At 42.0% G+C, this 25614-nt stretch overlaps 1 protein-coding gene across 6 annotated transcripts in view; it reads left to right on the top strand.

Moving 5' to 3' along the window:
- Positions 1–25614, top strand: part of ldb3a (LIM domain binding 3a) — a 206064-nt gene that overhangs the window by 78061 nt on the left and 102389 nt on the right. For all 6 annotated transcript variants that reach the window (XM_087982634.1, XM_087982636.1, XM_087982637.1 and 3 more), the window contains exon 5: positions 11681–12129. In XM_087982634.1, coding sequence (XP_087838760.1) covers positions 11681–12129 — 449 coding nt within the window. The remainder of the gene's footprint in view (positions 1–11680; positions 12130–25614) is intronic.

The following is a 25614-nucleotide window of genomic DNA, read 5'->3' as shown; positions in this document are numbered from 1 at the left end:
CTGTCATGACTGTTCATAAACAAAGGTCTTTTGCCAGACTTTGTCAGGAACGTGGTATCTTTAAATGAGGTTCTAAATCAATATTACTAAAGTTGCTAATCAATTTAAGTAACTAGCCATTAAGACATTTGTACCTGCAATAATCTCAGTGTAAATGCAGAATGAATATCCTGAAATCTACCAACTAAGTAGTTAACATTCAGCAGAAATAACCAATGCTATAATCAAGAAAGCAAACTAACGCTTCTACGTTCTCAGAAGGTGAAGGAAATTTCGCATATCTATGATGACTCTTATCAAGTTTTATAGATGCAGCATAGAAATTATCCTGTCCAGATGCATAACAGTTTGGTATGGCAACTGCTCTGCCCAAGCCGCAACAGTTACAGTGAGTTGTGAATGCAGCCCAGTCCATCCCGAAAACCAGCCTTCCTTCCATTGTCTCTGTCTACACTTCCCACTGCCTTGGAAAAGCAAACAGCATCATCAAAGACCCCCCTCCCACTCCAGTTATACTCTCTTCTACCCTCTTCTGTTGGGTAGAAGATACAGAAGTTTGAAAACACATACCCAAAGCTTTAAGAACAGCTTCTTCCCCTCTGTTATTAGACTTATGAATGGACCTCTCATATATTAGGGTTGATCTTTCTCTGCACCTTCTCTACAGATTATGTTCTGCACTGTGTTCTATTACCCTGATGTATTTATGTAAGGTATGATTTGTCAGGTTAGCATGCACAACAATACTTTTGCATAACAACACAATATCTTGGTGCATGTGACAATAATAAATCAAATTAAATAATTCAAGTATCACCATCTCTGAGCCATAGATATCAATGTCGTCTGTTCTGAGTAAACTGACCGTACTGCTCCAGCAGCAACTTCCAAGCCCATCTGGAGGACACAGACAGCAAACACATTGAAACACCTCCAACTGAAACTCCTTTTGGAGCCATATCCATTCCAGAACCATATCACCAATCCTTCACTGTCATTGGATCAAAATCTCAGAAATCCCTTCTTAACAGCACCTTGGGATATCCTTAAGGACTGCAGTGGTTCAGGAAGGTGGCTCACCACCACTTTTAATAAGAAAAGCTACAGCAATGAATGCTGCCCTTGCTAGCAACCCTCATGCCCAACTGTGAATTACAAGAAAAAAAGCTTGTGGGGCAGTGATCAGAAGTTATCTGCAAATCCCACAGTGAGGGAGGGCGATACTGGCCAGGCCCGTGAGCCTGATGGCTATTGAGACTCCTGAGTGTCTACATTTGGACACCAGTTGACTGTGGCATGCAATTACTAAGCCTTTCATAGATGTACAATTTTCCAGCTTGTACTGTACCATCGACGTTTATGTGAACAATGAGCACTCAGGTGAGAGAAATATTACCTGTGGAACTGTATCCAGTCGCAGCAGAGAAGAATTGGAGTGATTGAAGGAAAAAAGATATTCAATTGTTAACATTAAAATGATGACCTGCTTTGTGCAATAATGTTTTCTTTGAAGACAGAAGAAGTTGGTTCCTGTTGATTCAATATTGCAAATGTTGGGAAGCAGGGAAGGATGAATATGTTCAACATCATCCTCCCACCAACGTGATGGCTCGTGTGGATTTTTACGCTATATAGCCTTTCTCCAGCACCATTTCTGCCCTGCAAACTGTGTGATTCATCTCAAAATTGATCACATTTGTTGAACTGAACCCTTCTGAATACTAAACATGAATAGTTCAAAGTTTTGCACAGTCGAGGAAGCTCCTTTCAAAAGGTGGGTCCATTGAAGAAAGGAGGGCCCAGGATGAGAACAGCAATAAATGTCCTGACATTCTGGTGTTTCACCTCCTCTGTCCATGAAAACTGAACTGTCTTGCTAATCTCAGCAAGTTAGATGAACACTGATATTATCAAAGCTCTCTGCAGAAACGTCTGCATCCTTAAATACTTCCTTTCTACTGACCATCCAAAAAGCAGGTTCCTGTCCAGTGGGTTAAACACTGAATCAACAATTAGATCTAGTATCATATGGAAATGAACATAGAGAGATCAGGAGTAAATGTTCTAAACTGGGGTAAGGCAAACCTTACAGGGCTGAGAGCTGATCTGGAAAAGGTGGACCAGTTACAATTACTTGAAAGAAAATCAGCAGCAAATCAGTGAGTGGCATTCAAAAGTGAGATTCCACAGGCACAGTGTAAACATGACTCTGGGAAGAAAGAGGACTACTGGCGAGTACCCCAGTTTTCTAGAAGCATACATGATAAGATAAAGCAGGACTTATGACAATCTCAAAAAAGTAATGCTTTAGGAGGCTTAGAGGAGTACAGAAAGTACAGGAGTGAATTGAAAAGGAAACTAGGAAAGCAAAGAAGAAAACAAACAAATAATGGCAGTAAAATTAAGGAAAAAAAACCATAGATTTTTAGTACATTAAGAACAAGAGGCTAACTAGTAAAAAGGTTGGGCCTAATAGAGATATACATTTGTAACTTGTGTGTGGGTACGACGATCCACACTAAATAGCATCCCTCCCTCCCATCCTTGTATTGCCCATGGCTAACCCTCCTAGCCTGCACACTGTGGGCAATTTATCATGGCCAATCTGCCTAACTTGCACATCTTTGGACTGTGTGAGGAAACCAGAGCACCTGGCAGAAACCCATGCAGATACAGGGAGAATGTGCAAACTCCACACAGATAGTCGCCCAAGGCTGAAATTGAACTCAAGTCCCTGGCGCTGTGAGGCAGCAGTGCTAATCACGGAGCCACTGTGCAAGATAATGCAGATATTCCTGTCATAAAAAGAGAAACATGAACTATTAGATAAAAGAAGCATAATAAGAAAGGCAATAGAGGGACTGACCTCCATGAAATTGGATAAGTCACCAGGGTTAAGTGCATTGCATCCTCGGTTGTTAAAGGAAGTCAGGGAGGAAACAGAGCTTTGATCATTTTCCAATCCTCACTAGATATAGAGTTATAGAAGAATACAGCGCAGTACAGGCCCTTTGGCCCTCGATGTTGCGCCGATCCAAGCCCACCTAACCTATACTAACCCACTATCCTCCATATACCTATCCAATGCCCGCTTAAATGCTCATAAAGAGGGAGAGTCCACCACTGCTACTGGCAGGGCATTCCATGAACTTACGACTCGCTGAGTGAAGAACCTACCCCTAACTTCAGTCCTATATCTAGCCCCCCTTAATTTAAAGCTATGCCCCCTTGTAATACCCGACTCCATACGCGGGAAAAGGTTCACACTGTCAACCCTATCTAACCCCCTAATCATCTTGTACACCTCAATCAAGTCACCCCTAAACCTTCTTTTCTCTAATGAAAACAGCCCCAAGTGTCTCAGTCTTTCCTCATACGATCTTCCTTCCATACCAGGCAACATCCTGGTAAACCTCCTCTGCACCCGTTCCAGTGCCTCCACATCCTTCCTATAGTATGGCGACCAAAACTGCACACAATATTCCAGATGCGGCCGCACCAGAGTCTTATACAATTGCATCATGACCTCAGGACTCCGGAACTCAATTCCTCTACCAATAAAAGCCAGTACGCCATATGCCTTTCTCACCGCACTATTTACCTGGGTGGCAACTTTCAGAGATCTGTGTACATGGACACCAAGATCCCTCTGCTCATCCACACTACCAAGTATCCGACCATTAGCCCAGTACCCCATCTTTTTGTTATTCTTCCCAAAGTGAATCACCTCACACTTAGCTACATTGAATTCCATTTGCCACCTTTCTGCCCAGCTCTGCAGCTTCTCTATATCCTGCTGTAACCTGCCACATCCTTCCTCACTGTCAACAACTCCTCCGACTTTCGTATCATCCGCAAACTTGCTCACCCAACCTTCTAACCCCTCTTCCAGGTCATTTATAAAAATGACAAACAGCAATGGTCCCAAAACAGATCCTTGCGGAACACCGCTAGTGACGGCACTCCATGAAGAAACTTTGCCATCAACTACTACCCTCTGTCTTCTTCCATCCAGCCAATTCCTAATCCAAACCTCCAACTCACCCTCAATGCCATATCTCCGTATTTTCTGCAGTAGCCTACCATGGGGAACCTTATCAAACGCCTTACTAAAATCCATATATACCACATCTACCGCTTTCCCCTCATCAACCTCCTTCGTCACCTTTTCAAAGAATTCAATAAGGTTTGTGAGGCACGACCTGCCCTTCACAAAACCATGCTGACTATCCTTGATCACATTATTCCTATCCAGATGTGCATAAATCCTATCCCTTACAATTCTCTCTAAGACTTTGCCCACAACAGAAGTGAGACTCACCGGCCTATAGTTTCTAGGGTTATCCCTACTTCCCTTTTTGAACAAGGGAACCACATTTGCTATCCTCCAGTCTTCTGGCACTATTCCTGTAGACAAAGAGGACATAAAAATCAAGGCCAATGGCTCTGCAATCTCCTCCCTTGCTTCCCAGAGAATCCTAGGATAAATGCCATCAGGCCCAGGGGACTTATCTATTTTCACCTTTTCCAGGATTTCCAACACCTCTTCTCTACATACCTCAAAGCCATCCATTCTACTTATTTGTGACTCAGTATTCACATCGACGACAATGCCCTGTTCCTGAGTAAATACTGAAGAAAAGTATTCATTCAGTGTCTCCCCAATCTCATCCGCCTCCACACGCAACTTCCCACTACTATCCTTGACTGGACCTATTCCTACCCTAGTCATTCTTTTATTCCTAACATACCTATAGAAAGCCTTAGGGTTTTCCCTAATCCTACCGACTAAGGACCTTTCATGTCCCCTCCTTGCTGCTCTTAGCTCTCTCTTCAGGTCCTTCCTGGCTACCCTATAACTCTCAATTGCCCCAATTGAACCTTCACGTCTCATCTTGAGATAGGCCGCCCTCTTCCATTTAACAAGGGATTCCAATTCCTTATTAAACCACGGCTCCCTTGCACGACCCTTTCCTCCCTGCCTGACAGGTACATAATTATCAAGGACACTCAATAGTTGCTCCTTGAACAAGCTCCACATATCATTTACACTCTTGCCTTGGAGTCTACTTTTCCAAGCCACACATCCTAAGTCATGCCTCACCGCATCATAATTTCCCTGACCCCAGCTATAACTCTTGCCCTGTAGTACACACTTATCCCTCTCCATCACGAGAGTAAAAATCACCGAATTATGGTCACTATCCCCAAAGTGCTCACCTACCTCTAATTCTAACACCTGGCCTGGTTCGTTACCCAGAACCAAATCCAGTATGGCCTCACCTCTTGTTGGCCTGTCTACATATTGTGTCAGGAAACTCTCCTGCACACATTGAACAAACACTGACCCATCTAACGAACTTGAGCTATAGCTTTCCCAATCAATATAAGGAAAGTTAAAGTCCCCCATAACAACCACCCTATTACTGTCACTCATCTCCTGAATCACCTTCCCTATCCTTTCTTCAATGATTCTAGGACTATTAGGAGGCCTGTAAAAGACTCCTAACAGGGTGACCTCACCTTTCCTATTCCTAACCTCAGCCCAAACTACCTCAGATGGCAAGTCCTCATCCATCGTCCTTTCCACCACTGTAATACTATCTTTGACAAGCAAAGATATATGCGAGTGGAGGATGAGTGGGGGCAAGGGGTGTCTGCAAACATTATTCCATTATTCAAAAAGGGTGGGAGGGGTTGGCCAAATGATTATGGCTAAATAATCAGGCAACATACCATTTGAGAAACATATTAATTAGGAAGTGGTGACCTATGTCGCTCGGGGTGGTTAGATACAGTTTGGACAGGGTGGTTAGGGATGAGGTGGGGATGGTGGGGATAGCAATCATTGCTCTATATCTCACAAGCTTGCTCTGATTTGGGTTTCTTAATCGTGAAACTTGGGTGCCTCAGTTGAAATAATTCCCCAGGATGAATAGAGTTACCCTTGAGAATCACTTACAGATTTTCTTTTCTATCCTGCTTAATTTTGCAATGTTTCCAGACACAAGTTATTTTTTAGAGAGCTTCTTTGTTGTGGCATTCTTGTATCCTGTCCAGTAAGAGTGTTACCTTCTCTACCTCTTCAATCCACTTACCTTATAATAAGGTAAGTGAGCTAAGGCCATTGATCAGCTCCCTCATGGTATCTCTTCCTGGGGAGAGATCCTTCAAAGCTCATCCTAACTGTGAGTGAAAATTAGAACAAACAGTTCTAATTCCATCTGATTTAATAGCACTCGTTTTGGCCAGTCCTCCTGTTTGACATGGTGTTGTGCCGGTCCTTACTACTGAGGAGAATTGCTGTGCCACAGTGTGTTCAAGGCTCTGTACCTACCATTGTAGACACGCTTTTCTTGCTAATCAGAAATATCAGCTCTTCAAGAAATTAACAGGGCTGGTCCATAAGACTTCACTTAAATAGGGAGGGTGAAAGAGAAGAAATGTAAATTCTTGCATCTTTTATGCTTTTGACTTCTGGAAGCTACAATGTTGTTGCTGCTTGTATCCATATTTGCAGGAATGCTTTCAGTTGCATGTCTTAATCAAAATGATTTTCTGAATTCACCCTGATCTTGCTGTTAATGAGCTTTGACGTGTGAACAAATCTTTCTGTCTAAATCTGTTAAACTCTTTAAAATTGAAATACATTGATTGCTTAATCTTATTTCTAAATGACGTTTATCCGCACTTTTAGGTTCTCCTTCTCTCGTTTACCACCCAGACCCCTGAAACCTCTGTGCTGCTCACAAACACTCAGCTTGAAGATATTGCTAACAGCAATGCCTCCTTTTTTTTTAGGTGCTAGGAGAGATGGACTGTGCCCTTAGCTAATGAATTCTGGGCTTTAATCTCCTTTCCTCCTTACATTCACTGTGTGTTCAAATGCCAAGATTTTCCTTTGGCTGTCTTGCCCTTTTGCTCATGCTTGCTTTCTCTTGCCTGTGCTTGTTTTCTCTCTCCTGCTCATGCACTCTTGCTCATACATTCTCTCATGCATGTGGTCTCGAACTGGTACTGTCTTTCGCGTGTGCTGTCTCTCACTGGTGTTTTCACTCACTTGTGTTTTGTCACTCTTTTGTGCGTTCTCTTTAATTCACTTAAGAAAGTGATTTTGGAAGCAACTTTTCAAACAAAAAGGCAATACAGCAAACTGGGATCAGATTCACACTTCAGAAGGTTTAGTGCAATCCTGCACCTATGCAACAAGTTTTGAGTGAGGTCACAGCACCACCTTGGGGCAACTAGTAGAAACCTCTTGTGAATTGGACTTGAGATTACCACGATAGTTGACAAATGTAATAGGAGTGCAACAGATAGTTTGCTTTGTACTGTTGTCCCTCCTTATTCTGACTCACAGACGCAGAATGTCGGGAATCGAGTACATTCATCAAAAGCATTTCTCTTGGTCTCGACTGTATCTCTTTTTAAGCTGGCCTTCAGAGAGATGACATTCTTTTTCTGGAATTTTGGGAACATTTTTAATGCTCCTCTAGTTCACTGGTTGATAATATGGGTAGACATTTTACACTTAGAGTTACCATTTCTTATTCATTAAAGGCCAGAGCCTTTTTGATGAGAACATGTGGTAACTTTCCTTTACCAAGAGAAAGGAATCATGGTACATAGATACACCTCAGACAGATGACTGTCCTTTCTGCTGAGTCTTGAGTTTTGCAAAATCATTCACCCCACCCCACATTTTTTATTTCTTAACACTGTGCTGGTGTAAAAGGTCTCAACACAGTCTGTTGATGTTGGCACAAGAATGTAAAGAAAAGCATTTTCACCGACTAAGAGAACTGGTTCTCTTACAACTTCAACAGGAGGGAGGTTCTAGGAAACATTTAATGAAACACAAGCATATCAACAGACCTCCCTTGAAAAAAAAAATTACCTATACATTTTAAGGTTATTTCTGCTTGACCAGTTTTGAGTAGGGAGCACAGACAATCCAATTGGAAATCCAATTTGACTCTTGCACCAGTGCCAAACTATTGCAATAATCCTTTAATCCTTTTCATATCGAACAAGACTTCTGCCATTTTTTATTAATCCACAAGCACAAACATAGATTCACAGAGGCATGGACACACATGCAAAATTGAAAGTTTTTATTATAGTGCTGCAGAGATACAATAACAGGGACTGATTTGGAGACAATATAAAGTGTGAGGGAGGTGGAGTAATATTAGTGACTGGGAGAGTGATAAATCCATGTGTGATTCATGTGCATCCTATTCCAGATCCCCAACATAGGTAGGTTTCATGGCTCCTCCCGTCAATGCTGCTGACAATGTGAGCAACATAATCCATCTCACTAATTTTTCATCAGGATTTGGAACTGCAGCTTTTCCTGATGCTCCCAGTATATCTATAGTGATTCAACTTTTCCAATACAAATCTCAAAGCATCATGGGCATTATCACGTATCATTAAATGTATCATGTCCTTAAAAACAAGTGGTCATTCTGTAATCCAAGTCAAGGTGGTGGGGAATGGCTGAGTATAGCTTTGACCCTCCATCATTCTGCATTAGATACTTCCACAAAGCCATCTATTTCCTACAAGTGCCCGGTTGACAGTGTGGCCGCATTTGAGTTGACATTTAGTCCCCTAAGAGTCTTGCTTTAAGGCTCCACACTGGCAAAGCAGGCAGTTATCACTGCAAATTCCAAGTTTAAACAATGTAATATGACTCCTTCCTTTGTTTTAGAATGCTCATGGAGTGAACACTGGGAATACTCCACCTGCTACCTAACTAGGTGGGCTTGAAGCCAGCCAAGGCTCCTTCAGTGAACCTGTAGTGTATGAAGATCAGGATGGGTTATCATGTTTTTCATACTTAATCACCAACCAAACCTAGCCTCTCAGGTGATGAAACGGGTCTCTTGAATAAGCAAGCAGCTCATGATCACTGCCTGTGGAATTTTGCTCCAGCCATACAGTCATGCAGGTCCTTGGACTCCTCCATCGCCAGACCATAGCAACACGACGGCTGGAGGAAGAGCACCCTATCTTCCGCCTAGGAACCCTCCAACCACAAGGGATGAACTCAGATTTCTCCAGTTTCCTCATTTCCCCTCCCCCCACCGTGTCTCAGTCCCAACCCTTGAACTCAGCACCTTCCTAACCTGCAATCTTCTTCCTGACCTCTCCGCCCCCACCCCCACTCCGGCCTATCACCCTCACCTTAACCTCCTTCCACCTATCGCATTTCCAACGCCCCTCCCCCAAGTCCCTCATCCCTACCTTTTATCTTAGCCTGCTGGACACACTTTCCTCATTCCTGAAGAAGGGTTCATGCCCGAAACATCATTTCTCCTGCTCCTTGGATGCTGCCTGACCTGCTGTGCTTTTCCAGCAACACATTTTCAGTCATACAGGACAGACCATTTTGTCCAACTCAATCCAAGCCGACCTCAACTTAACTAGTCCCATTTGCCTGTGTTTGGACCTCTAATTCTTTCCTATTCATGTACACGTGTTGATGCTTTTTAAACGCTGTAACTGTACCCACTGCTACCACTTTCTCTGGCAGCTATTCCATACACACACCATCCTCTGTGTGAAAAAGTTGCCACTAAGTTCCCTTTAAAAGCTTTCTCCTCTCACCTTAAACCTATGCCCTATACTTTTGGGGAAAAAAACGTGAAGGAAAAGACCTTGGCTATGCTCCTCATGATTTTATAAATCTTGGTCACCCCTCAGCCCCCCCTTTTAGTGGGTAAGAAATAAACTGGAGGATGGGTAGGAGTTGTGGTCTAAGTAAATTTCTGCAAAGTCCCCTTGATGAGTCTTTTCCATGTAAATATTGAGGTGACTGCACAGACATTCAGAAGGTAAAACAGGTTTGGCTACAGCTTTTACATGTAACTTTGTGTTTTCCTGCAATTACAGAAATTACAGAATATAATGGAAGAGTTAGGAGTGGGTGGAGAGATGGGAGTGGGATTTAATACATAGTATTAGGTGAACCTACAATGGTAGAAGTAAGAATGTGAAGTGTATGCTGTACGGTTGAGTGCTTCAGGAAGCAGGAAAGAGATCTGGGATTTCTGGTGGAGAAGTTTTGAGATTGTTCTGCTTCCTATTAAGAAATAGAAAAGAAACCAAATAAGATGATGGGATGGGAGAAAGTGAGGGCTGCAGATGCTGGAGATCAGAGCTGAAAATGTGTTGCTGGAAAAACGCAGCAGGTCAGGCAGCATCCAAGGAACAGGAGAATCGACGTTTCGGGCAGAAGCTTCCTGAAGAACGGCTTATGCCCAAAACATCGATTCTCCTGTTCCTCGGATGCTGCCTGACCTGCTGCGCTTTTCCAGCAACACATTTTCAGCCAAGATGATGGGATGCACATGTGAGGTTGCTATGTTTGAGCCTAAGAAGTTGATGTCGAAGCTGTTTCTGGACTTGAAGGAACTTTATAGAATATGGTATACAAATCCATATACTAGGGAAAGCTATAAGTTTACTTGAAGGGAGATCAAAGAAAGGCTACAAATTGTGATTTTGAACTCAGCCATCTGAGTTCTGTGGAAAAGTTTTTCTTCCTGAGATGTAACTCTGAAGATGATGTAGGGTTTGCTGAGTGTCTTGCGATTTACATGGATGTGGAAGAGTTTGATCCAGCCACGTTGTATAGGTTACAGTCTAAGCTGGACAGTTTAAACCATGATGGTGTCAAAGTAAAATTGAGGAATTTGGGCAATGTTTTTCATAGGCGTGAGATGGAGTTTTGAAAACAAGCAAAGTGATTTATTTGTTAAAGAACTAGTTGAATTTTTATTAGGAAAGGAAATACATCATTGTTATTTCTGTGAATCTGACATTGTCTGAAAGAGTCAGCAAGATGGACATATGGTCCCATCTCCAAACCTTCACCAGTTCTCTAATATTTGAAAGGACCTTTCTGGCCTTTGTTGCATTTAGACCTTTACCAAATTCAAAATCAGACTGGTGACATAACAAATCAAAAAAAGAAATAATGGAAAATACACAAGCTCAGGTTGCATCTTTGGAGAGAGAAATTAAATTTCAGGACCATGAACCTTTGTCAGAACTTACTGCAGATGCTGAAAATTTGAAATGATTTTACTTTTTTATTTGTGCTCATGGAGTCAGGAAGTGTACGGCTGAAAGCAGGGCTATGCTGGGCTCACCCTATACAAATGAGTAAGTCCATGAAAGGGTTGGGGAGAAGTGAGGAGACAATTAGCTCAGTTTGCTACAATCAGTGTTTGGTTCAGATTAAGGCCAACAGCTGGGACTTGATCCCCATTTCAGCTGAGGTAGACTTGAAGGTTACCCTATCCATAGCATAATGACAATATAATCCGTGAGCAAATAATCTAGGATGCTTATTGGAAAAGAAGTGGTTTGATGCAAACATTATTAACCAATAAGCTCTATGTTACAAAGAGCTAGCTTCAACATCAGAATTTCAAAGCTCAGTTACTATTTTGGGACATTTTCTAATATATTTTCTCAGCCTGAACTGCTTGCTCTAGCTGAGGTAGCTTATCACTTGCAGCCAAGTGATTAGTTTCATCAATGAATACTGGATAACTTGGACTCACAAATACATTTTTTTGCTTTGATCATTGGCTTGTTGTGTGTTTGCATGTCATCTATGATTTTATTTTGCCTTTGTTCTGTGCTCGGCTATATGTTGCTGCAGGAACCAGCTTCGGAGATCGACATCAGTGGAAAACTGACATCAAGCCCTGAGTACCAGCTCAGTCAGACTGCATGGGCCTCTGGTAGCATGCTTTCAGCTAATGGGATGTCCTCTGATTACCTCAGCACAAGGGATAGCAGCTTGTTACGTAGCTCAGAGATGGCAGCATCTTTCAGGCAAACGTCTTCCATGACCACTTCAATGTTCTCTCCAGCTACTTCTTTGACCTCCAGCCTTTCACCTCAAAGAGGGGTCAGCCTTTCTCGGGCATCAGCAAGAGTTTGTGATGTAACTGGCATTAAATGTACAACATCTAGTTCCAGCCATCGGGGACAGTACAATAGCCCCATGGGCCTGTATTCTAGAGAGACAATTGATGAAATGGTCAGGGCAACAGCCCAGAAGGATGACAGGCGAGACAGAGTCTCTGCAGGTGGATTCCTCCAAGGGTAAGCATCAAAACTGCAACTGAGTACTCGGTGGGTAGTTTGTCACATGCCTGCTAAGTTTATGGCTTTAAGCGAACTTAATTTTTAAAGCACTCCATATGTTGCCTTTCATAAAGCAACCTGGTGAGCAGTTCCTAACTCTCAGCCCTTGTTGAGTAGTTTGCCTCCAGTTATATTTGTTTGAATGGTATTTAGTGATTGCCAATCAATAGCAGCACCTCCTTAAAGGTGGAACAATTGCCCTTGCTACCCATATCACACGGTTCCTCTGTGCTGACACCTCTGCCTTACGTTTCCAAGAACACTGGAAAATTCTAAAGCAGACAGCCACAGTGGCAAAATAACAGGAATTCCTGAAGAATCAGAGGCCATTCAACCCCTCGAGCCTGTTCTGCCATTCAATTAAATCATGGCTGATCTGTACCTTAACTGTATCAATCCACCTTGGTTACATAAAATGTTAATGCCAGAGACAGAGATTGGATTAATGCCAGGGGTTGAGTGCAAGTTTCCACATAGGTGATGCGCCATTGGATTCTGGAGTTTTGATGTCCCTGGTTAATAGACTGGGTGACAGAATCAGTGCCACCTTCTCTGAAAAGGCATATCCAAGAGGAGGGAGCACATAGCAGTTTGAGGCTCTGACCACCGACCCTCATAGGTTTACACAGGTACCAGTAAGAGCTCAAATGGATAGCAGATTAAAGTTTGTGACTTTTTGGTATTATCCAGATTTTGCAATGTATTTGCTCCAAATGGAGTTAGGTTGAACTTATCTTTGGTCCCCATGGCAGTTTTAAGACTTGCCTCCATCATTTTTTTATGAATGGATGTCCACCCTGGCTTCTTGTGAAATCTGGGGATAATAAGATGACAAATGTTGACTGTTACCTTCAGTCAGACTATAAGTGTGGAATCAGGCTGCAAATTTTAGGCTCCTTCACCTGATGCAAACGAAATCTGAAATTTACATTTGATGCAAAATCAAGTCAAACAGGTTTGCACAGATACAACACTCCTTTGTGAATGTATCTTGATCTCGAGTTAGTAGTGTTGTGATTACACTACTGAACCAATAGTCAGCAGCTTGGACTCCAATACAGAAATTGGGAGCTCAAATCCCACCATGGCATTTTTGGAATTTGCATACAGTTGTGAAAAAAAGCTGCATGCAATAAACTAGCATTAGTAAAAGTGACCATGAAGCTATTAGATTATCACTAAAACCCAAATTAAAGCCTCTGCCCTTCCCCAGTTTGCTCTGTTTTTGATTCTAGGCCACCATCAGTATGGCTGACTCTTAATTACTCACTTTGTTGCAAAGCAAGCCACCCTCTATAGACATTCAAGAGGACCGATTGTACTTTTCTGAGAGGAACTCCATAAGGTCAATATAATGCCATGATGCTAGCAATTATTGCTCATACCTGATTGCCCAGAGGTCAGTTAAGACCACATTGCCGTGGGTATGGAGTCACATGTGGGCCAGACTAGGTAAGGATGACAGATCTCCTTCCCTAAATGACATTAGTGAATTGAATGGATTTTTTATGACATTTGACGTGGTTAAATTTGACATGGTTGTCCTTAGGCTGGAAAGTTCTAAAGCAGCCAGCCACAGTGGCAAAGTGACAGGAACTCCTGAAGAATCAGAGGCCATTCAACCCCACAAGCCTGTTATTCCAGGTTTTTATTGAATTCAAATTTCACCATCTGTTGTGGTGGGATTTCAATCAATGTCCTCACATCATTACAATGATGGTCTGGATTACTAGTCCTGTGGCATTATCACTACAAGATGGTGATTGGGACAGACAGGTTCAGATGGTGTGGAAGCAGCCTTAGAACGACTTGGGGAAGACAGAAGGAAAGATGAGGATCCTGCTTGTGCCTGGAGGGAGAGAGATGGTGATAGTGTTGAGAGACTTCAGGAAGCAACACAGGGTCTTGATGATAGAAGAGGAATCTCAGAAAGCTGGATGATTGCTGGAGTTTTTTTTATTCATTCATGGGATGTGGGCATTGCTGGCTAGATCAGAATGTATTGTCCATCCCCTATTGCCCAGAGCGGTTGAGAATCAACCACATTGCTGTGGGTTTGGAGTCACATACAGGTCAGACCGGATAAAGATGGCAGTTTCATTCCTTGAAGGGCATTAGTGCACCAGATGGGTTTTCCATTAAATAATAATGGATTCATGATTACCATTAGGCTCTTAACTCCAGATTTTTATTGAATTCAAATTCCACCATCTGCCATGCAAGGATTTGAATCCCGGCCTCCAGAACATCATCTGGAGCTAAGTGATAATACCATCAGGCTATCACCTCCTCTTAAAGTGCACAATATAGTGAGACACAGGACTGGCTAGATTCTAATTCCACTTTTTTTTATATTCACTCATGGGACATGGGCATCGCTGGCTGGCCAGCGTATATTGCCCAACTGTAATCACCCTTGAGAAGGTGGTCCTCAGCTGCCTTCTTAAATCACTGCAGTCCATGTGCAGTGTGTCAACACACAATGACATTAGGGAAGAAATTCCAGGATTTTCCATAAGTGACAGTGGGAGAACTGTGATATATTTCTGAGTTAGGACGGTGAGTACCTTGGAGAGGAACTAGCAATGGTGTTCTGCATTTGCTGCCCTTATCCTTCAAGGTGGTTGTGGCCATGGGTTTGGAAGGTGCCTTGGTCAATTTCTGTAGATGAGTTTCAATGGTGGAGGATGTGGATATTTTGGGATGTGGTGTCAGTAACAGTTGCTTTTTCTTGAATGTTGTGAGAGCTGCGTTCGTCCAAGTATTCTATCACACTGGTGCCTTGTAATTGGTAAGCAAGCTTTGGGGAATCAGGAGGTGAATTACTAGCTGAAGTATTCAATGTCATTGACTGCCTAGAATTATTTTATTTTGTACATTAGTGTTTTGTCATGTTTGTCATCCAGTACTCAGTAGATTGCACTTGAGGTCATAATTTCTTCTTAGTTGTGATATCTTTTACGGTGAACTTATTCATGGGAGGTTATTTGTGTGAATGTTTTAAGGGTTTATTACTCTGCCTGTTATATGTTATATGAGCAAATTCATAACTTCACAGAAATAGAGTACTTCTATTTAAGAAAAACAGTAAACAGTCTGCATATAACAAATTCCAACTTAATAGCACTGCCCTGTTGTTACAATCAAAAGGGAGATTTTTGGTCTTGCCATGATCATAGACTAATTGCAGTCTCTCCTGCACTCTCTTTTGTTTCTTGCATTCTGTTGGTTGGGAAGAATTTTTGTGTTCACAATGGATGGGGGTGGTGATTGGAAACCTGCTTCCAATACAACACTTGCAGTAGCTGTAACCTGTTCAAACCTACACTGTTCAAACAAGGTCAATGGGGCTGCATGTCTGAAATTATCATGGAGTATTACACTTAAGACAGGTTTTCCAGGACTTGCGAAACTAAAGAGCTAAAGAGCCAGAAATGTTCAGACATCTGGTAAGTGCCTTTTCAGCACTGCTTGTGGATTAGGACAGTTTGCTCTGACACTCCAGCTAACCTGAATTTTCAGCTGTCCAACACGCCTGGCTGATCTGCCCACTCGTGAACTCTCCACCGTCACTCCTCTCCAATTCCACCAGCTCAGGTTCTCCTGCTCAGCCTATCAGTTTGGCTGGGTCAGAACAGAGGCAAAACAATGCAGTTGAGATCCTGCATCAAAAGCAGGGCACCTGTATTTCTGAATTACCCACTCACTACCATCTTCCCGATTACCTCCCCACCTAATTATGAGGACTAATGTGTAGGCACCTCAGGAAAAGATCAAGAAAGATATGTTTCTCCATAAGAAGGGAATAATTTTGAAAATGATCATTTGAGAATTGAGGAATCTTATAGTGCTGCAATGTGATAGTGGCTCATTAAGATGGAAGTCTTACTTTTCATTCTAGGATCTGTTGCCACTTTGTTGAGCATGGTCACTCTATCTCTCTGCAAAGGTTGTGCCTACTAAGCATCTCCACATTTTATTTCCAAATACGGCAGCGCTCCAAATAGCTGTGAGTGTAACTAGAACTGAGTGAGGCTGTGAAACAGTTTTGTTCAGACTGACGTCAATACATATAAAACATTTCAGTCTTCCCTGTCCAGCAGAGAAACGTTCAAAAATGTCAAGGGTGTGGTGAAAAGGACAGATGAACTGAGGATTCTGAGGTACAAATAAAGCAAGAACACAGGTAGCTGTGGAAGAAACAACTGAATCCAGATCACACACAATTTTGTCAATAATTGTCAGCAATTCCTCAAGAGTAACTGGTGTTTTTCTTTACAATATTGGCCTGGAAACTGGCACATATAGTGATGAAAATTTAATATCTGTGATTTCTGATTGTTTCCAATCTGTTAACTATCTCGGTATGTGTGACAAATCAAGAAATGGAGAGAGATAATAGAAGGAAATCTGTGCTTTCACAGTTAATGATCTATTTTTACCAGGTTTCCATTGTAACAGCTGTTTTTGAGATGTCAAATGAGAAAGGGCCTGAAAATCCCAGTGAGCCTGGAGAAGATGGTGAGCTGCCCGCAGTACCTAACCAATGTCACCAGGGCTTCTGGGTGGTCACATTGAAGTACTCCAGCAATGTAATTCTCAGCTGAGCTGCCTCTAGTTGTTGTAACAAACACAGAAAGAGCTAAAGAAACTCGGCAGGTCTGGCAGCATCTGTGAAGAGAAATAGAGTTAACTATTCAAATCCTTCAGTTGTTATACCCTGGCACAGATTGATCCTACTTCAGCAAAGTTTGTACTGCTAATCTTTCTCCCCTGCTGGCTAGTACCATTGAATGCTTACTCTGGAGGTGTGTAATTGCTGCCTCAAACTGAATCTCTATTTGCTGTTTACACAATGGATACCAGAAGTGATGGGAGTTGGGGAATCTGACTCACTATTCTCCTCCCCTTGTGTAGAGGTTGGCTTTTACCATTCAACCTGGCAACACATTTGCTAAGTGCCATGTTGAATTGTAACATGGACAGAGACTCCCTGCCTGATGATCTGAACTTCGCTAGATTTGGTGGGTCCATTACCTGTTTCATGAGTGGATGTAGAGCTTATTCTCCAAGTGGATGCAAATAAATTCATAATATCATATCTGAGTGTCCTCCAGAACTGCTCAAGTGGTAATAAAGGAACTAAATTAAGTCTGAATCATGACTACTGCAGTGCCACTGAATCAATGCCATTCCATCATTGGTTCTCAAAAGGCAGGTCCTGAATGTTTCATTAAAACAAGGTTGTCAGTTTGCAATTAATGGTCAGAACAAGTACCTGGTGTGTTGGGTATGGTATGTACCTCAGTCCCCCCAGTATTCTGGAGAGGTCCAGTGCTGTTTGGTGTCTGTATTGCTTGTGTGTCCATTGACATTTGATAATTGGCAATTTCGCACAATTTAGAGAGACTTTGAGCTTTCCCAGATCTGATTACAGATATATTGGAGCAGCCATAAGTAAAAGGGAACTCCACATAATCCTGTGAAATACCCATCCTGTAGCATTTGGTCTCAACAGAATATATTATTCCACTGATCTCTGGATGTCTGAGTGGAGATTGATATGCTTTCCTCTGTAGCGATGGAGATGGACCAAATGGGGAAATGTGTTCCTCAGCAAAAAACTGGGTTGTTCTGAAGTGTGATGCAATGCAGTGTGATTTGGAAACTAAACCATTTTTAAAATTCTTTCCTCCCACAGATCGTCAACACTACATCCAAGTTAGTGGTCAGCCATATTGTGGTAGTGTGCGTGGCATGATGTGATCTGTTAAAAAAACAGCATGAAGGGTACTGTGTTGCTTTGCCCTGCTGTGCTTGCTCTTTCTCAGGGGTTGCTGTGCAGCATGTATGCAATTTAATGCTATTTCTCAGAGTGAAGCTCAAACTGCTTTGCAGTTTTGTTGCTCTGATGTAGCATTTCCTTTTCTCCCGACTACATAGAAGCAATCAACCTTGTCCCACCGTTGCCTGCCCCATCTGAAATACGAAAATGTGGAGCTGTTTTCTCTTGTCAGATTTCCTGAGCTCTGAGTATCAGCATAAATATTTCCAAAATCTACTGTTCCAACTTCTGGAATCATTCTGTTGAAATCCTTTTAACACCCCAAGATATGAGAGCACAGTCAAACAGAGCTTGACCCACACAACCAAAAAAGGGGATATCAGCCAAAAAGCTTGCTTGAACTAATATAAGTTTTGAGGAGGTTTCACAAGAAACATCAAGATGGAGTGATTTAGGTTTGGGTTTCCAGGGCCATAGTTGGAGACAAAGGACACAAGTTAGAGAAATGCATAGTGCCCAGAGGGCCGTAAGGTTGGAGAAAGCAACAAATATTGGAAGGATTCTGAACATTTATGTGGGGGGGAATATTAAAATGCAGACTTTCATGGATTGGGAGCCACTGTAGGCTCCTGAGCACAGGAATAATTGATACATGGTATGTGGAGAGCAGAGTTTTGGAATTTATATAGTTTTGTTGCAAGAGCAGAAAGAGTAGAATGGAAGAAAAAAAATGAAAAATATTAAGGAACAATATTGAGGAAAAAATATGAAGGCAAAATGTGATCCAAGATATAGTGGGTTCATTGAGTCATAGCTCACACATGTAAAATGTACAGGGAATGACAGAGATGTGGGGTGACACATAAGCTGAGAGAGACAACTTCAGAAATACACGAGAAGAATCAGAATTTGAAATAAAAATTTGTTGACCCTCTTGTGTATTTCCAGTGTTTTTCTATATAAATGTATTTAGTTTTAGATCCAAGGAAACTCCAAAGGTTTTTGTCATTCTTTCCACCCTCTTCCTGGTGACCTCTTTACACAGGCAAATTAGAAATAAAATCAGGCAAAATGATCAGTAAGACAAAGGACAAATCTGTTGGAAACAAACTCCATGCTTTTTTCTTGCGAAGTTCTAATTCCCATTTGGATTCTGTAATACATCTTGCCTAACTTGTCTGGAACTGAAAATTGAACCTTTAAATTGTAGTTGACGGGACCATGTCAGGTCATGAACTATTGCCTCTTTCTAATTTTTTAAGGTATGTGTTGGAGTGAGCTCCCAGATTTCTTGGAGACAATTGTTTCCTTTATGCTTTGAAAGGTCTCAGTGAAATCTGGGTCAATTGATTTCTAGTGCAAGGTTCCACCAGGCACCCAACCCTCACTAGGAGAAGGCAATCGAAAGAGGGACTTGTCATCCTAGATTCAAGATGGTCTCTAGTAACAACAGAAGAACATTCATATGTACATGAATACATTTTCCTTAGCCTTGGGATCCACTCAGCTTTGTAAGGGCTGATCCTGTCAGGCTGGAAGTAACCTGCTCTGGATAGACACGTGTTCCCTCCACTCTGCCCTTTCACTAAAGCCCTGGTTATGGCTAAAAACCAAAAGAACTGTGGATGCTGGAAATCAGAAATAAAAGCAGAAATTTCTAGAAGTCAGCAGGTCTGGCAGCATTTCAGGTCCAGTGACCCTTCTTCAGAACTATGCATTTCAGCTCTGAAGAAGGGTCACTAGACCCAAAACGTTAATTCTATTTTTTTCCCCACAGAATCTGCCAAATTTGTTTATGTTTTTCAGCAATTTTGTGTCCCTAGCTGAGTCTGTTTGCCTTCAGACAGTCCTTGCAGAATAAGGATTGATCACAATTGCTCGTCAGCACCATACTGACATTCTGCTAGACCACTGAGGCTTATCTTGGAACTTTGTGTGAAATGAATGAGAATCTGATTGTCATTACAATATCTTCCCTTAGTTGAATAGCTTGCTGACCCAGTCTGTTTCACAACTGAAAATGGCCTCTTGTAAGAGGCACTGGGAGAAAAACCCAGACCCTGAATGAGTTCATAGACTTTATTGAGCAATAACAATGTTGCCTGTTGATGGGTCATTATTTGGGTTTTATAACTAGGTGCCGATGGAGCTTTTCCAATTGTGATAAAGGGTGAGAGAATAAACCTCCAGTAGCATTCTCTGACCCTTGCTCATATTTCTCAGGACTGCTTCTGCACTGGAATCTAAAGTAATGACCATTTTTATACCTTCAGCTCCATTAATCCAATCTGCAGGGAATCCCAGAGGCATAGGCAAAAATTCTGTTACATTCAAAATTATAAGCTTATGAGGAATCTGAGTTTCGGTTGAGTTTTGTCTGAAAAGAAAGCTACAGTACTTCATTTTGCATAGCTGGTTGGGAATGAGAACATTACTGGTTCAAGAGGAGCTGTTCCCAGGTCAGAGGCACAGTGGTGTAGGGGAATCTCCAATCCAAGCTGTTTCTGACAGAGGAGTGAATGAGGCTATCACAAATGGAGGAGTTCCCTATTTTAACAAAATAATTCACTGAGGCTGTATGATCTAATTTTCACATTTAACATGTGATCCTTTCCTAGCTGTTATGGTTTAATATTACATCAATGATTAATCTTAGGATGCCACTAAAAGAAACCCTGAAAGGCCAGCAGCAGACTCATAGGATTGTTGGAAATGAAAGTTGTAAGATGAAATCACAAGGAATACATCCACTCAGTGTTGGCAACCTTAATGTAGCCTTTACTTTTCAAAGCTTCTAATTTCTGGATGGAGAGCAAGGCCATCACTTGTCCAATTCTCCAATGGACTCAGCATTAGAATGAACAAACACAAAAGATCATAAGGCCTACACATATTCCTATTTCTTTTGATCCCCTTAAGACTGGTGTGCACTTCAAACAAATCATGGCTGATCTGACCTTGGCCTCAAATCCACTTCTCCATAAGTTCCCATAACTCCAGACAGCTCTATCACAGTTTTAACTATTTTTATAACCCAGCCTCCATTGCCTTTTGGGTTGAGAATTCCAGGGAATCACAACCTTCTATGGAAAGAAATTCCTCCAGATCACCATCTTTTGGAGTTTCTTTATTCTGAAACTGTGACCCCTGGTTCTAAATTTCTTCATGAAGGGTAAACTTCAAAACCTAATCTGTCAAACCTCCTCAGAAACTTAGAGGTTTCAAAACTGCACCTCTCATTTTTCTAAATTCAAACTTCAATTGACCCTAATTGTTAGGCCTTTCCTCATAAAACCCTTTAATCTCAGGAATCAACCTTGTGAACCTCCTCTGATTTGCTTCCAATGCAGCTATATCCTGCTTAAATAAGGAGACCAAAACTACACGCAGCGCTCCAGATAAGGTGTTACCAATGCCCTCTACAAGTGTAGCCATGATATGGATGAGCCGGTGTTGGACTGGGGTGGACAAAGTTAAAAATCACACAACACCAGGTTATAGTCCAACAGGTTTATTTGGAAGCACTAGCTTTTGGAGGACTGCTCCTTCATCAGATAAGTGTGGAGCAGGACCATAAGTCACTTGTGGGTGGCACGGTGGCACAATGGTTAGCACTGCTGCCTCACAGCGCCAGAGACCCGGGTTCAATTCCCGCCTCAGGCGACTGTCTGTGTGGAGTTTGCACGTTCTCCCCGTGTCTGGGTGGGTTTCCTCCGGGTGCTCCGGTTTCCTCCCACAACCCAAAGATGTGCAGGTCAGGTGAATTGGCCTGCTAAATTGCCCGTAGTGTTAGGTAAGGGGTACATGTAGGGATGTGGGTGGGTTGCGCTTCGGCGGGGCGGTGTGGACTTATTGGGCCGAAGGGCCTGTTTCCACACTGTAAGTAATCTAATCTAATCAAAAAAAAAGCAAGTGCTTCCAAATAAACCTGGTGTTGTGTGATTTTTAACTCAGCAAGTGATCCCCTTCACTTTTAAACTCCTAGACCAGCAGCATGGTGACAACAACCTCTCCAGACTCCAGAAATTCAAGGCTAGTTTAATTAATGCTGTTTTGAATTGGGGTTAAATAGACATGATCTGAGTAGGTTTAGTGTATCCCTACATGCTACATTTTAACTCCAAACAATTGCCAAGATAATGAGAGGGCAAATAAGAATTGGTGGGTATGCATGTGACATGTGCATGCATTTTCATGAAACTGGAACTGTCCATTCAAAAACTGGCTTTCAATGCAGTTAAGTGTAGTCAAGGCAATTCTGTGATTTGATGCTTGAAAAAAAGTTTAGGGTAGGGGAAGCTCAAAAATAAATGTTGAAGTGAAAAACTTCCTTGGTGCCACCCTTTGACCATTGGTAGCCTTGAGCTACATTTTCAGTGCATACTGGTTGTGTGGTGCATGCTAGGTAGAAGGATGGTTTGACAATGCATGTTGGGCAGAAGGATAGGGTTGTGTGCTGCATGATGGATATTTGGAGCAGTTTTGTTCTTGCATGCTGAATCTGGACTGATCATTGAAGTGCTAGTTTGAGATCTTCATGCCTCTTTTATTTAAATTTCTTTTGTGGGAGGTAAAGCAGAATTGTTCTCCCTAAGTGACAACGGATTGAAGAGGAAAATATTGCATTGCTTACTCCTTGATCTTTACAGCTGAAGGTGTTCTCCAATATTCCTGAAATTGAATTGCTAATGGCTTCTTGTTTGAAAGTACTGCAGAGTTACAATGCAAGAAACATTTGTTTAAATAATTTGGACATGTGTTTTTATTTGAACTGGGAAGGTATGGATGGAATGGAGTGCAAAATAAGGCCTTGTTTGAACAACCTCTACTGAGCTAGTGACCTGCATGGCCTGTACTTGCTCTTGGCAATATGTAGACATTGGGTATGGATAAGCAGAAGTTTCACACCCATTTGGTTGCCTCACTCCTTATCCATTGCTGCTCCTAAGTGGAGCTTCATTTCCCATTGATTGGGCTCTTTGGAGTTAATTGCCTTTTACTGGAGGATCTCTGCAAATGGGAACATGGTGTCTGTCTTCTGAATTCTCCCTGGTTTCCTCCAGTAGTCACCTGCTGAGCCTATCTAGCTGTTGGTAGAGGTCAGGATATACTGTGATCAATTTGCTAACATAACACCATTAAATTGTTTTAAAATGACTGTAAGTCTTTGATTTTAAGTATAACGTTGATGAGATTAAAGACCATTGACCTTTCTTTTAATCTTGTGTATTTATTTTTGTTCCTTTTTCCTATTTGAACTGTTTGAGGGCTGAATCTTGACAGTACCTCCAGGGATTTACAGAGCTGGCTTTTACTACTGCTTTCTCCTTTCAGTGACTCACCACTTTAAAATGAGTTACATAAGAGAAAGGAAGCTTCAAACCTTCCTTTGTGCCAGCTCAGCATAGCCCTCCAGTCTTTGATATTCCAGAATTCTATCTACGTTTAGTGATTTAGCTCAACAACTCTTGTGTAGAAAGTTCCAGACATTCACTACCCTTTCCTTCATACCTCAGTTTTACATGAGTGTCCTCTTATTCTGTAAATATGTCCCGAGTTTAAGACTCCCCACTAGCTGATCTTAAGATCTGCCCTGCAAAACTCAACTGGATCTTGTCTGTTCACCCCTCACTTTTCTAAACTCTAATGAACAAAGGCCTAACCTGCTTAACTGTTCTTGATAAGTCACCCCCTTCATCTCAGGATTCAGCCTAGTGAGTCTCTTTTTCATTGTCTCCAATGCCAGACTATCTTTTTTTGAAATATAGTGATCACAATACACAATACACAGATGCAGCCTCGGAGAAAGTGAGGACTGCAGATACTGGAGGGTCAGAGCTGAAAAGGGTGGCACTGGAAAAGCACAGGAGGTCAGGCAACATCTGAGGAGCAGGAGAGTCGATGATTTGGGCATAAGCCCTTCATCCTGACAAACAGCTTATGCCTGAAACGTTGACTGTCCTGCTCCTCGGATGCTGCCTGACCTGCTGTGCTTTTCCAGCGCCACCCTTTTCAACTCCAGCCGTAGCCTCACCAATACCCTTTACAACTGTAATAAGATTTACCGATTTTTGAACTCCAATCCCCTAGCAATGAAGGCCACAATTCCATTTGCCTTTTTAATTGCTCGCTGCAGCTTCATGCACAAGAGCACTCAAATCCATGTGTTGCACTTTTTTTGGAGTCTCTATCCATTCAAATGGATAGGAGGAATCAATAGCAGGCTATTAGTGAAGTGTTCAACCTCACACTTTAATCTCTATCTGCCAAGTATTTGCCCACTTACTCAACTTATGTATATCCCAATGCAGATTCTGTGTGTCTTCATTACAGTTTGCCTTCCCACCTATTCTTGTTTTGTCAGCAAATTTGGATTAATTACATTCTGCCCCTTCCTCCAAGACAATGGGGATTGTCTGAAAAATCTCCATTATCCTAACTATATTCTGTATGTTAACCAATACTCTCTCCATGTTCACGCATTACCACCAATAGTGTGAGTTTTTATCTTGTGTAATAATGTTTTATGTGGAGCTCATCAAATGCCATCTATAAGCCCAAGCATCAATAAGGTATTAAAAATGGGAGCCCAAATTGACATACTGTAGTCGGCATATTTAAGCTTCAGAATGAGAGAATTGAAATAGAGGGGTTTACATAGAAGATTGGCAAGTTGTCTTTTCATACAAGCATGTGTAATTTCCTCTTAGGATCTGAATTTGGAACAGAAATGGTGGGGTACAACTAACTTCTGCTTACCCGTTGCCACCTCTCTCTCTCACAAGTGATATATTTCCCTGCATTGCTTTCTTCCTTTCACCATTTGCTCTCCTGTCCTTTCTCACTCCCACAACTGATAGTGAGTATGTGGAGCATTTCAACCCCAACGTCCTGAAGGATTCCGTGTTGTCCACACACAAGCCAATCGAAGTGAAAGGCCCTGGTGGGAAGGCCACCATCATCCATGCCCAGTATAACACACCCATCAGCATGTACTCCCAAGATGCCATCATGGATGCCATTGCTGGTCAGGCTCATGCCAGAGGCAGTGATCTTTCAAGGTAGGCCATGAGAATCTGAGATCTGTTGCCTGCATGTAAAGACCTAAGGAACCAGAGTGTATCTTTGAAGTTTACAGACAAAAAGAATAAAGCTGTTTGAAACATATAGTTAAAAGATGGTAATTAATCGAAGGATAGAAATGAAAAATGAACTTCTGCTCTGATAGATTGAACAATTTCCCTGGGAACGTGTCCTCTCAAATTCTGCAGAGAGTCAGTTGCCATGACAGTTTTTTAAAAAAAAGAGACTGAAAACCAGTGTTAAAATGAACCTGGACATTTCGAGAGATGGTTGGCCTCAGAAATATAAATTTCAGCAACAAACCACTGATTTGCAGCTGTCATCTTGATGTATATTTTTCCCATCCTCCTCTGTGCATCCTTTCTCCTTCAGTGTTGCTCAATGGCAAAGAACGGTTCGGCTCAATGGCCTGTTTCTATGCCAGTATTCAACATAAACTGCTTATCTCAGCCCGTTGCCCACAGGGCAAGATCAAAGGAATAATTCCTATTTGACGTGTTTGAGTGACAAGATTTGACAGCAGATCTTCCTTGCAGGCATTCAAATGAAGCCAAAGGGCCAACTACTCATCATGA

Source organism: Chiloscyllium plagiosum, unplaced genomic scaffold (assembly GCF_037043375.1).
Source record: "Chiloscyllium plagiosum isolate Xiang-an unplaced genomic scaffold, Cpla_swu_hap1 HiC_scaffold_43, whole genome shotgun sequence".
Taxonomy (NCBI): domain Eukaryota; kingdom Metazoa; phylum Chordata; class Chondrichthyes; order Orectolobiformes; family Hemiscylliidae; genus Chiloscyllium; species Chiloscyllium plagiosum.
The sequence above is the reverse complement of the archived record's forward strand: the minus strand, read 5'-3'. Positions and strand labels throughout refer to the sequence as shown.